We start from the raw sequence: 13,246 nt of genomic DNA on the forward strand, positions 1-13,246 counted from the left end.
ATGTGACATTTAAGGGGAGATATACACCTAGATGGTCGGAAAAAATCGATTTGTTTTACATTTTCTTCAAGTTTGAGGTCTCAAGAATATTTCATCAAAATGGCAAAGCAATAATCTCGATAAATAAGCGAGTTATACCAATAAGTGCGATACACAAAATTTTCGTTTGCGAATAGATATTGAAAATAAAAATGGATCCGAGAAATAGAAGTTCTCGAGAATTTCATCAATCCGGATCTATTCGCAACGATCGTAGCCATAAAAAAATACCGTCTAAGAATCGATATTCTGCAGAAAAACTTTCCGATGCGAACATTAGTTCAAGCGTCAAAAAACTAAAGACCGATCGTGAGACATCCGCAAAACATAATCCAAACATCGGATATCGCATTCTAATTTTTTTATCTCTATAAATAAGCGAGCGAGTGTGCGCTACACAAAATTATCGTTTGCGAATTGATATTGAAAATAAAAATAGATCCGAGAAGTAAAAGTTCTCGAGAATCTCATCAATTCGGACCTTTTCGCAAAGATCGTAACCATAAAAAAATACCGCCTAAGAATCGATATTCTGCCGAAAAACTTTCCAACGCGAATATTGGTTCCAGTGCCAAAAAAACTGAAAACCGATCGTAAGGCATCCGCACCAAAAGATCCAAACATCGGATATCGCATTGTAAATTTTTTTACGGTGTTTTCTGCCTTATCGGAATGTGTGAAATGTAAGAAATGTAATAGTGAAGTTCGATTCGCTATAGAAAGCACTCGAGGACTCGATTTAAAAATTGTAGTGTTGTGTTCATCGTGCAATCCGACTTGCATTCCTTCGTGCCCGTACATCAGCTCGGCTTATGAAATAAATACGAGATTTTTTTTCGTCTTGCGTTTATTGGGAATTGGTTTGCGTGGAGCGACGAAATTCTGTGGACTCATGGATTTACCGCTTCCGCTTCGCCAAACGACGTATGATATCATAATCAATAACATTCATTCTGCTGCTTCAAGTATTGTTCAATTGGTGTTGAAACAAGCTGTGAAAGAAGAACAAGAGGAAATAACAAGAGAAAATCCTAGTGCTGATATCACAAAATTGACCGTTTCAGGAGATGGGACGTGGCGAAAACGTGGTTTCACCTCATTATATGGAATTGCTGTTCTCATTGGTCAGTTTACAGGAAAAATCGTTGATTTTCTTGTAAAATCTTCTTATTGTACTGAATGTAATTATTGGAATAATCACAAAAATACCGAGCAATATGAGGAATGGAAATCTCTTCACGAAAAAATTGTCAGCTCAATCATGAAGGATCGTTAGACAAAATAGAAGTAGACGCCATGATTGAATTATTTTCAAGATCTGCCGAGAAGCATGGAGTTATGGACACCAATTACATGGGGGATGGCGATTCGAAGACGTACACGGGAATAATAAAAGCGCAACCATATGGTGATGAAATTGAAATTGTGAAAAAAGAATGCGTGGGACACGTCCAAAAGCGAATGGGAACCCGTCTTCGTCAATACAAGAAAAACAACCCTGGAATCGGCGGCAAAAACAAATTGACGGCAAAGCTTATAGATAAACTGAGCATTTACTATGGTTTAGCTATTCGCAGAAATTGTAACTCAAAGGATGAGATGAAAAAAGCGATATGGGCAGCATTCTATCATTACAGCTCAACAGACAGCAATCCTCAACATCATTTCTGTCCCAATGGCCCCGAATCGTGGTGCAAGTGGCAACAAGCAAAAGTAAAAAAACAATTGAAAAATTTCTGTCACGATTATGCTGCATTGCCACCAAGGGTGTTAGATGCTATCAAACCAATTTACGAAGACCTCAGCAATGACAAATTGTTAGAACGCTGTGCGGGCGGGTATACTCAAAACTGCAATGAGAGCTTCAATCAATTAATTTGGAAGATAGCTCTAAAACCGATGAACAGCGGATCTAAAATTGTTAACTTCGCTGTTTTTCTAGCAGCATGCACGTTCAATAATGGTGTCACTTCACTACTCGAAATTATGAATGTGTTGGGAATATCGGTTGGGTTAGGAGCGCACTTATACGCTGCGCAAGAAGATGAAACTCGCATAGCGAAAGCCGAGCTGCAAGCGCAGTTACAAACAAAAGAAGGTCGAATACGGCGTCGACAACAAAATTTGAAAGCCCTGACCATTGCGTTGACCGTAGACGACCTGCACTATGGGCCTGGTATCAATGATTCCATGTAAGTGCACAAATCTTAACATTTATTAATTCCTGAATTTTCAAATACGTTTTTCTCGAAACCACGTTTTTCAAATCGGTACCCAAAATTTCTCGAAAACCAATGAACCGATTGACTTGAAATTTGGTGTGCTTATTCTGTATAGCATTATCTAGTAGATGTTATAGAATTTTTTTTTTCGATGCTTAGTTTTTTTTATAAACAAAATAACTAATTTTGGGCTCAAAAACCGTTATTTACGTTCAAACGTTCGCCATTTTGTCAAAACTCCATATATTCGAAATCGGCTATGACATCTACTAGATTATAGTATCTAGTTTAATAATCTTTTTGGTTTTTTTGTTTCAGATGATTTTTGAACAAACGTTAATGGGTACCGTGTGAGCAGATTTTTTTACCATGCTCCAAAGAACATGCGATATATCTATATATTTTTAATATTTTTCAAGAATGAAAATTGAACATTTTCTTGAATGTGTAAACTCTCATTTGGTTCAAACCCCAATCCGAAATTTCGAATAGTTTTACTACAAAAAAAACGCAAAAATGACCTTTTTTTCGACCATCTAGGTGTATATCTCCTCTTAATGCGGTGCCGTCGAAATGACTTGAAAAGATAAATACTTCGAGAACATCTTTCATCTCTACATTTGAAAACGTTTGTTTCTGGGTGAATAAAACGTATGTGGTCCTTCATTTGTGCGAACTTCGTACTCGCAAATAAAACAAAAAAATCATAATGAACCGCAACTCTAAACTTTATTGATTACGATTAATCGTTTCATGAACCTCGCCGATAATTGAATTTAGTGCGCAAGATATTTTGTCATCGGGGTTATCAATGAAATAATACACTTTTTGAATGAACACCCACAAAGAATGTGCGTTCTGTGGATAACAACAATCCAGAGTATAACACATTTTAAACGCTATGTCGATCGACTCCAACAATGACTGCGTCGTGTATACTTGACGGCCAATTATAACATACGTTGCTGCTGGTTGAGCTAACGGCCTCACGACGACTGCAATCGGCTGTTTACTCAGTGCATTGCTTTTTGATCTCCGACTTTGTGCCTGCTGCACAATTTCGTCTAATGAAAATGTATCCTACGATAAAGAAAAATATTAGGATGTTTGCATTAAAACCATATGTTTAAATAGCAGCAAACTAAAATAAGAAAACCTACGTGCAAATGAACAACAAATGCGTCTCTTCGTTCCTGGAAACTGAGTTTTTTGGCCACATTCACTTCGTCTTCAGGGTCTGCATATTCATAAATATTGCTCGTGTTGCGAGTTTTCGTTTTCGTAAAAGGCGGCCAGGAGCAATCAAATGCGGTAATAAATAAAGAAGAATCGTATTTTGACCATCTGAAATATGTATGCAAAATTATCATCGAACGGTATATAATAAAACAGATACATTACACTGCAAACGTGATATTTTATACTCTAAAAAATTAGTTTGTAAACATATCTGAGGATAACGTTAGTAACAAATGAATATATCCTTTTTCTTCGACGTTAGAAATTTTAAGATTCTAAAGTCGCTTTATAAGGTAACTTCGCGTTTTTTCCCAGTTATTTTTTAATAGCGATGATTTTTGAGGATACTGAAGAACAAAATCAGACTCGTACTAGAAAAAAAACCATTAACTAAAATAAAGTTCCGCATTTTTCAATTACGTTATATGTTACAAAAATGTGTTCTTACCAGATCAATTGCTTTCTGCATACGCAAACAAGCAAAGGATTCGAGATATTGCGATACTGTTGGCCTTTCATTCATTAAGTATTTCCTCCGGAAATCATATGTCTCATTCTACAGCTGTATAGTTTCACACCATGGATCAACTTTTGTTCGTAGAATATTGGCTTTGTTGATTGTGTCTCCTGAAGTTGGAAAAAATGTCATATTAAAATACCACAATATTCGAAGTAATTATATCAAAAATGATGTAGACCAGGAAAAAAATTCTATAGAAATAATAAACGAAAAATTGAAAAGTTCAAAAAAATTCAACAAAAATAAAAAACAATCGAAAAAAATTCTGTAAAGAAAAATAAAAAATTTTCAAAAAAATTCATAAATATTGAACAAATTGAAAAATGTACTATTCAAGTTACATGCAGTATAAAAATGTATGATATCAATTGGAGGCCAAGTTTTTATTGATAATTTGGAATATTTATCGAACAAATTGGAAACTGTAATGAAATTCATGATAATTATTTTCACGAAAAAAGTTAATGAAAAAAAAGTCATAACGGAAGTTACGTGCAGTACTAAAATGTATTATATCAATTCGAGGTCAAGTATTTATCAGTTATTCGAAATATAATCTCCGGCGACAAATGAGCGTTGAGAATCCTTGTCGGGCTCACAACGTTTAATCAAAATTACTAAAAAAGTAATGGAAATAAAATCATTAAAAATTCACATGAAAGTCATTCGTTACTTCAACAAGGTACACACTATAAAGAATCGATTCCCCTCCGACTTTCAGGATCCCCTGGTATTATTCACAACATTCAACTTCGATTGGATCGGTACAAATTATGTTCAAATACGTCTTAAACGTACTTGTCCGGCCCATCACTTTTTATTTAAATTGCTCATTCGAAAATTTTATATATTATATATATTGTAACGAAACGCTCTTGCCGACCTGGCCTGAACGCCGCCACGCGTCGGTTCGAGCAACCTTAATAATAAGGAGCAGGTATGAAGGAAAAGCGGACACCGTGAATTTTGTGAAAATAATAAAATAATCGATTTTATTCAATTTAGATCGATATTCCACAAAAATAAAAAAGATTTAGCACTTTGGCTCCCGAAAAATAAAATTTGTATTTTTATTTTAATATTGTCTTGCTTTGTTTAATGGGATCTGGCGAGAAAAAGACCCGAAAGACCCGAAAACGTTGCAAATTCTCTGTCTGAGATAATTTTTAATTTTTCAATTTTCGGAATTTAATTGTACAAAATTAACAAACAAAAAAAAACTTGTCTTTATTCTAATTATCGCTTTTGTCTTGTATTTACGACACGCCTTAAACCGGAAAACTCGCTATAATTGCAAAGTTCAATTTTCCCGATGTCCTGTTACGTTAGCTCTAAGAATAAGTGAATCCAAGAATATTGCTCGCTTTTACAAATTTGAATTTCTTTTTACTCGATATAAAATCAATTTTAAACTATCGTCTCTTGGATTCTTCTAATTTAGTTTAGATTGCGTAGATCTCCCTGCCTGGACCAACTTGGACAACAATTTTATCAAACATGAATTTAGTTTTTTTTTTTTTTTATTAATTGAAAAGAAAAATTTCAACGCTACTCTCGACCATAGTGGAAATAAGATGACAAAGGTAGGATGTAAACCACGGGCTATGGGATAGAAACGTCACCGAATCCCTCCGAGAGTCCGTGCATTTACCGGGTAAAGGTAACCTCTCGTCCACGTGTTATGGGATCGAGACGTCACCGAATCGATCCGAGAACTCCGCGCAACGGAAAGCCGGATATTTTTTTAGGTTAGGTGTGGACCCGGCATTATGGGATCGAGACGTCACCGAATCGCTCCGAGAATCCAGGCATCTAAGGAAAATAGGCAATTCACCGTCCACGGGCTATGAGATCGAGACGTCACCGAATCGACCCGAGAGTCCGCGCAACGGGAACCCCAGAAATTTTGAGGATAGGTTAATTATGTGTTGAGAGATGTCTTGAGAGGTCCAAGTTGATTCTTTAGCCAGGGAGAACTGTCTGCCGAATGAGTCGCGCAGCGCTTCTTATACCCTGTTCCCCACCATGAAATTCTCAAGCGCCGAGAATCTCCGTTTTCGCTCGGTTCTGCGCACTTTTCTGTAACGCCTACTCTGATTGGCCCAATGCCATGATTCGCGCTCGCCTGTTGGTCGAGCGGCTAACATACGATGCGCGGACTACCGCTTTTTATAATTTTCAGCTTTATGCGATGTTCAAATAACAAAAACTTCAATCTTACAATTATTATTTAATTTTTTCTTTGATTCGGCGTTATTACTTTGTTTAATCTGATTCAAATAATTATAATGGCTAAAAGTCACGTACGCGTGATATAGCCCATCAACGCTCTGCCCGCGCATGCGTCGCAGTCGATTTTTACATTTTTCATTGTGATTGGATTTTACATTATTAATTTGACTTGTGATCATTTTTCTTTAACTCATGTTATTTTTCTGATGATTTTGATCGTAATTACGTGCTTGGGCGACTTAAAATAACAAAATGCAAAAGGAATTAATTTCCAAAAAATACAGCGCGGCGAAGTTCAGAGCGGTGCCGGTTGCCCCGCTCGGGCTTATGCCTACTGGCCTAAGATGGCCGCCACCTGTCAATAACGACGAGCGTGGTCGCCGCGATGTTTTGTCAGCGGTCTAAAGATCGCGGAGTTTCGTTAGTTTCGACGGGCTCGGGCCGTCGCGCGAGTGTTTCGTCACAATATAGAACTAAAAATGAAACGCATTTCAATAAATTTTTAACCGGATTCTGCCGTGCAATTTCATTTTTTTATGATTGATTTTTATTTGAATGAATAGTGATGGGCCGGACAAGTACTTTTAACTCATATTTAAACATAATTTGTATCGATCCAATCGACGTCGAATATTGTGAATAATATCAGAAGCTCCTGAAAGTCTGAAAAGAATCGATTTTCTTATAAGTCTCTGCCACCACAGAGTAAGAAATGACTAGCCTGCATGTGATTTTTTTGGATTTAAAAGCTTCTTAGAACAATTCCATAATGTTGAAATTTGGAGTTACTCATAAATTACTTGTCCTTCGATTGATATAATAATTTTTAGTGCTGCACGTAACTCAAATGGTAACTTTTTTCAATTTATTAGAAAATACTTGGCCTCGAATGGATATAATAAATTTTAATGCTGCACGTAAATTAGATGGAATTTTTTTAAATTGATTTAGCTGTTCGAATCAAATAAGAAGAATGAGGCATCGGTTTCCAAAATGATTTCAAGCACGATTTTTTTTCATTTCAAGACGACAGTTTTTTATTTTTTACTTGTTATTTAATACTTTATATTTACTATTATTTACTATTAATACTACTATTAATAGTAGTATTACTACTATTAATATTTACTATTAGTACTATACTTAATACTTTTGACACTTTAAAAAATAGATACAGATTAGTTTTTTTTTTAAAGATAATGTTTTTTCAAGATTTGTGAAATGTTTTTCGAATTGTTCTGTATATTTTTTATAAAATAATTTTTTTGACAATTTGTTAAAAAATTTTTTTTAAAGTTTTTTTTATAGATGGAATTATCAGTAAACGAGGGACGATCAATGTACTTGTCCCAACCTTCTTTTTCCTAGGGGAAGTTTATGGTTTTTTATTGCTTTAAGTAACTTGGATGGATTTTTTTTAAATTGATTTTATTATTAGAATAAGATAAGAAAAATGGGGCACCGTTTCTCAAAATGTTTTCAAGCGTGATATTTCGGTTTTTTATTTCTCATGTTTTATTTGAATTTTTTTCACTTTACAAAATAATTACGCATTTGTATTTTTTTTAATGTAATGTTTTTTTTTTACTTCAAAATTTGTGAAATTTTTTCCAATTGTTCTGTTGAAATTATTTACAGTTAGCTTCATTATTTTTTTTATGAAATTTTTATCACATTTTTCGTGATATGATCAGGAAACACGGAAACATCAATGTACTTGTCCAAACTTTTTTTTCCCTAAGTATATATATACCTTAGTATTTTTTGAGATGCCTCAACGATTTCTACCCTACCTCGATTTATTCGATAAAATTCATAGTTCATACTTGGACTAAACGTAGAAAGCTTAAATATCTGTTGAGTTTTAATTTTGTGTCGGAGGTTCAGTCAAAGAACGTAAAAACGTGTCTTTTCCTCATTTTTCAAATTTCTATGGTTCATTGTTAGAATTAAACGATTTTTTTCATTACATCATGTTAGTTGCAAATTTCAGCTTCTTTTCGATAAAACGATGAGCATTGCGGTATATTTCCTATGATCTTTATAAGAATTTTGGAATTAATTAAAAATTACATACGCAACGGTGGAACTTCTCGGTTACTACGCTGATCTTCTATCGGCACGGATCATCGTAATGTGTGGCGGAAGGTCAAATTTTGTCGTACCTAACGTACCGCAAAAACTTTGGGGTGGTTCTCTTAGAAAATTTACTTCTGCCGCAGAGTGCGTACATCATCCGGTAAAGATTTAATCTGGTTTGAATTACCTTCTTGTAAAATTGTTGTTATATAATGTCGTTGAACCAATTTCAATAACAAGACAATAAATTTTGTAACACTTTTTTCACTTAATACCTGCAGATTTTACAGGGAAATAGTATGTTCAAAATATCATACATTGACATCTATTGTAAGGTGATTGGCGAATTAAACAACAGGACATGAAAACATAAACTCCTTCCCTTATTCAGAGACGTCTCCCAACTTCAGCTCAAGTCGATTGTAATTATTGTAATATTGGTGAATTTCATATAATTCGTACAATTTTTTTATTAACTATGTTGCGTGAAGGATCTGGTGTTGGTGGGGAGAAAATAAATGACACGATGCGCAGCGGGGTAAAAGTACAAAAAAGGTTTTATTACTCGTAGAGTGGCGTGGACAGTATGCCCACTATTGAGAATACACCCGAACCGATGCAGATTACCCGAGTGAGAAGAGCCGGTCAACGTCGAACGAGGCTCGTTCGACGAAGCTACGATGAGCGCTCGAAGCGTGCTTTCGCGTGCCCGATAGTTATCGTGAGAAATACCCGCAATCGATGAGAGAAAAGCCCGAATGAGTAACCCAATTTGTTCCCGTGAATGTCCTGAAGATATTGAGCGAAGTATTTTTGGTGGAACAACCGTAATTACTGGAGAAATTTAGCCAAAAGTTGAACTTGTATGGAGAAGCACGTCAGCACGCTGAACGACCGGATCAAGACTGCCTAATCAATATGGAGATCGATGAAGACGCGCCGTGGTCATGCGCCACACGTCGCGCCGATCGCGCCCGAATTGCGTGTCCAGTACGTGCTGACCCCCCGCGAGAGCGTGAGAACTAGAGCACGAAAAGCCCATTGTCTCACGTTTCCCGAATTCCCGAGCCCGCGAGCTAGCGACGCCCGCGGTGGGGCGAGCATTCGATCCCGAGAGCGCTCGCCGGCACCGAAGCCTCGCTAAATCCTGAACAAACTAAATTTTGTTTTTCAAGTTGATTTTCTAGATTTTTTTTCGGGGAAGTTGCTCGTATCAATTGAATTTTTTCCTCTCTTTTTAATATGCTTTTTTGATATCGCTTTTTTATTATCTTTTTTCCTATTCTTTCGAATTTTCCGAATCTGTGCTTTTTTTCCTAATGATTGTTTCAATGTGTTAGAATACTAGACCTAACACACTCCATTGAAATATCTCAGGAGGAAGAATGATGATCATCAATCCATCACAAAATTTCATTTTGAAGAAAATGATCTCCAATTATCTATAAAACCTTGAGTGTTTATTCCAAAATCCACCTTATATTTACCTCTATTTTCGTAAAAACTAACTCAAATAGTTGACTTCTATAACTTACCTGGCTGAATATGCTCCACTGAATGTTGTAGATGTTCCAGATTCAAGACGAACTTATAAACAGTTTCTCTTTCCCACATTAATTTGCAAACCCGTTAATGTTCTTCAATTCTTATATAAATTCGATCATAGAACATTCTTGATTGATAATTCAATCTAACATATGTCATAATTACTGGATAATGTACTATGTATGTTGTAGAATATTTACGGTACGGGATGATTATTATATACTTTTTATATTCATATTTTTCCTGTTTATATTATATACTTTTTTCTTGCCTTCTTTGCAGTGAGGCACGGAGAAACGTTTGTGCCAAATTGTTAGAATATTTTATTTTATTGCACTAAAATTTAGCTTCATTCGTTTCTTGGGTTGCCGGATTCCAATGTGATGTTTAATTTTGGAAAATTAAAATGGAATTTTCAAAAAATTTGACATCAAACTTAGACACAGCGACACCGAAAAACCCCGAGCGTCAACATTCGATTCGGAAAAAATATTTATATTTTTCGTTGGGCCATTTTTAATTCACATAATCTGATTTTAATTTCGGATTCAGCGACCTGAAAAACTTTTCAGTACCGGAAATCAATCAAATCGATGTAATAAATTACTTTTTTTTGATAATAATTAATGGTAAATGCCTCCGTGGATCGCAAACGAGTGATCCACAGTTTGACCAATTTTTTCTCAAACTCATCTAGTCATAATGTTGATAGCTAATAAATTTGTGTGCTTGATATCTAAAATTAACCTTTTAAGGACGGGGAATTTTACGTTGAAGTCGAACCCTTTTTACATGAAATTTGTGGATAAGATCAATAGTATATTACACTACAAGGGCAGAAAGTTTGACGCGCAGTTCAGGGCTATCAAACTTCTGCGCGTGTGGTGTATATTATTTTTCTTCACAGCCGGTCGAAAGTACGTTTCTTGCAAAATATGCATCTATCGATATAAGATGTTTTGATACCTGCCCCGACATTTGCTGCACAAGCGAAGCGAGTACTGCTGGTCGGGAGGGGGGGGGGGGGGGGGGGGCAGGCATCAAAAGAACAAGATTAGCAAAAATAATTTATATAAATATTTGCATTCATATGAACCTGAAAATAGATCCTTATTCCGAACGACTATATTCATTTTATCAGTCTGGTCACTTTATTTTTGGCCTTCGCATTGATTTTATTTGGAAGGAAGAATAAATGTATGTTATTTGTTCGGATTTGTAGCAGTATAGTGCTGTTTTGATAATAGTGCTTGGAAATGATATGACATTTCCATAATAAATTTCCAAAATAAACCGTACGAATAATAACCTTTTCACCACACCTGCGCCGAAAGTTCAACTTTTCGAAATCGGAAGGTTGAATTTTCGGTGCATGTGTGGTGAAAAATAGTATACACTCCACGGGAGTGAAATTAGACCACCTCAAACCGCGTGCTTATCATCCTCGCCTTCGGCTCGGGTGACAATTCTGCCCGCGGTTTGAAGTAGTCTACTTTCCCTCCCTAGGTGTGTAATATACTATTGCTCCCGCTGAGACAAATGAAGCGCGTGCAGTTTTGACAGCGCAGAAATATTATACTTTCGGCACTGAAATCGGTGCCCGACCAAATTAGTGGTCGATATTTGACCAGACCCGTCCATTAAAGGTTAAGCTTGAGTCGGGAAAAAAAACTAAATAATTTTTTTTCAATCTTATGGAGAAATATATATTTTAGCCCCTGGGGTTTTATCTAGAAACTTCACAGCACTAATTTTTTTTTTTTTTTTTATTATTGAGAAAAAGTACAAAAAAATGAGGAAGGCCTTGGGAGGAGTAATTTCCCATCTAGCCACTAGTAGTTGGATACAAATTTTCTTAACCTTAATCTATGATTTTATCAAATATCTATAAAGAAGAACAAGTAAAAGACACTAGGTGTCCCCTTATGCTAACAAGGAAAGTCTTTCCGCTGTCCCCCTCCGATTTTAATGAAACTTGAATATGTTATTCTACATCAAAATCTAAGAGACGCGTATTTTTTTTATCGGCGGAAAAACGTTTCTAGGGGGTGAAATCATCCCTTGAAGTTGAGACCTCCGAGGGGTACTTTTCAGGTTTCACCTATTTCCACTTGAGATAATCGAATGCACCCAAATGGATAATTACCTTAATGATAAACGATGAAAAATGCAACTGGTTTCACATCGGGGGGTTGCATAAGAAAAAAGTTATAGGGGTTAAAATTCACAAAATCGTTATAACAAAAAAACTATTGCACCTATCTCGATGAATTCAATTGCATTTTGAAGAGGGTAAAAAAATAGTAGATACGGATTTTTGCGTTTTCCTCGCAAATCAAGTCAAGGGGGTGAACTACCCCTATGTATGTTTACGCTTAATCTCAATCAAACGGCAGTAATTCTTTTTTTTCTTGTTTCCTCTCCTCGTAATACGTTTTTTCTTAAAATTTACAACATCCACATATCAACAGATGGATGGATTTTTCCTGCAATTACATTTTCCTAACTGGTGAAAGTGATAGAACCCAAAGTATGCGTCCAATCTTAATGGTTTGTTTTTTATTTGAAGGCATTTTGAGACTCTTCTAGTTATACTTAAAAGTTTCTATTCAAAATTTATTTAAACAATGGATTTGATCTACTTGAGCAAGGAAAATTGGAAAAAATCGAATTTTTCCGTTGAAAATTCTACCATCTTATGAATTCTTTATTTTTTGTAACTTTTTACGGTATTCATACGAATTACATCCATAGTTTAAAAGAATTCACTTATTTATTTTTTCCGCGAAAAATTATAGATTGGATAACTTTTACGAATAACAATTTTTTTTATTAGTTAATAATGAATAAACCACAAGATAAATTTAAAAATATGTATTTCTTATACTTTTCACAAAAATTTCGTAAATACTGACGTATTTTCATAGTTATCATATCTCCCCCCTCTACTTGACGGTGTTATTTCGGAGTCACCTCTGTCCGGTCTGTGACTCGCTCCAAAATTAGATTTGAAATACGACGCAGAAGCAGTGATAAAACTGCGATCGCGGAATGTATTCACCACAGTCGGTTATTTTTATTTTACACAAAAGAAGTGCCTTACAATTCGAGACTATTTAAAACAAAGTTGCAAGTATTAATCAAAATGAAGATAAATCCTTTGAACGTTATTAGAATGCTTCTCGCAACTTTTGAAGTTATGCATTTACCGGATTCGCCAGTGAATAACGATGAAATACAGTTGAAAGAAAACATTGAAAATATTTTGTTGACTGCAATGAACGAATACAGTGGTTTCGACATGGTAGAAGAAAATTCTTTGCATTTTGAAGAACCATTTAAGGATCGGGAAATGGAAATTGTTGAAGAT

At 35.4% G+C, this 13,246-nt stretch overlaps 2 protein-coding genes across 3 annotated transcripts in view; both read left to right on the plus strand.

Moving 5' to 3' along the window:
* Positions 1-13,246, plus strand: part of LOC122417278 (palmitoyltransferase ZDHHC3) — a 138,094-nt gene that overhangs the window by 81,091 nt on the left and 43,757 nt on the right. The gene's annotated exons all lie outside the window — the stretch shown is intronic.
* Positions 840-4,229, plus strand: LOC122417277 (uncharacterized). Its single transcript, XM_043430663.1, has one exon. The coding sequence runs from the start codon at positions 1,264-1,266 to the stop codon at positions 2,233-2,235; it is 972 nt and encodes a 323-aa protein (XP_043286598.1). The 5' UTR covers positions 840-1,263; the 3' UTR covers positions 2,236-4,229.

The sequence above is a fragment of the Venturia canescens genome, chromosome 10 (assembly GCF_019457755.1).
Source record: "Venturia canescens isolate UGA chromosome 10, ASM1945775v1, whole genome shotgun sequence".
Taxonomy (NCBI): Eukaryota; Metazoa; Arthropoda; class Insecta; order Hymenoptera; family Ichneumonidae; genus Venturia; species Venturia canescens.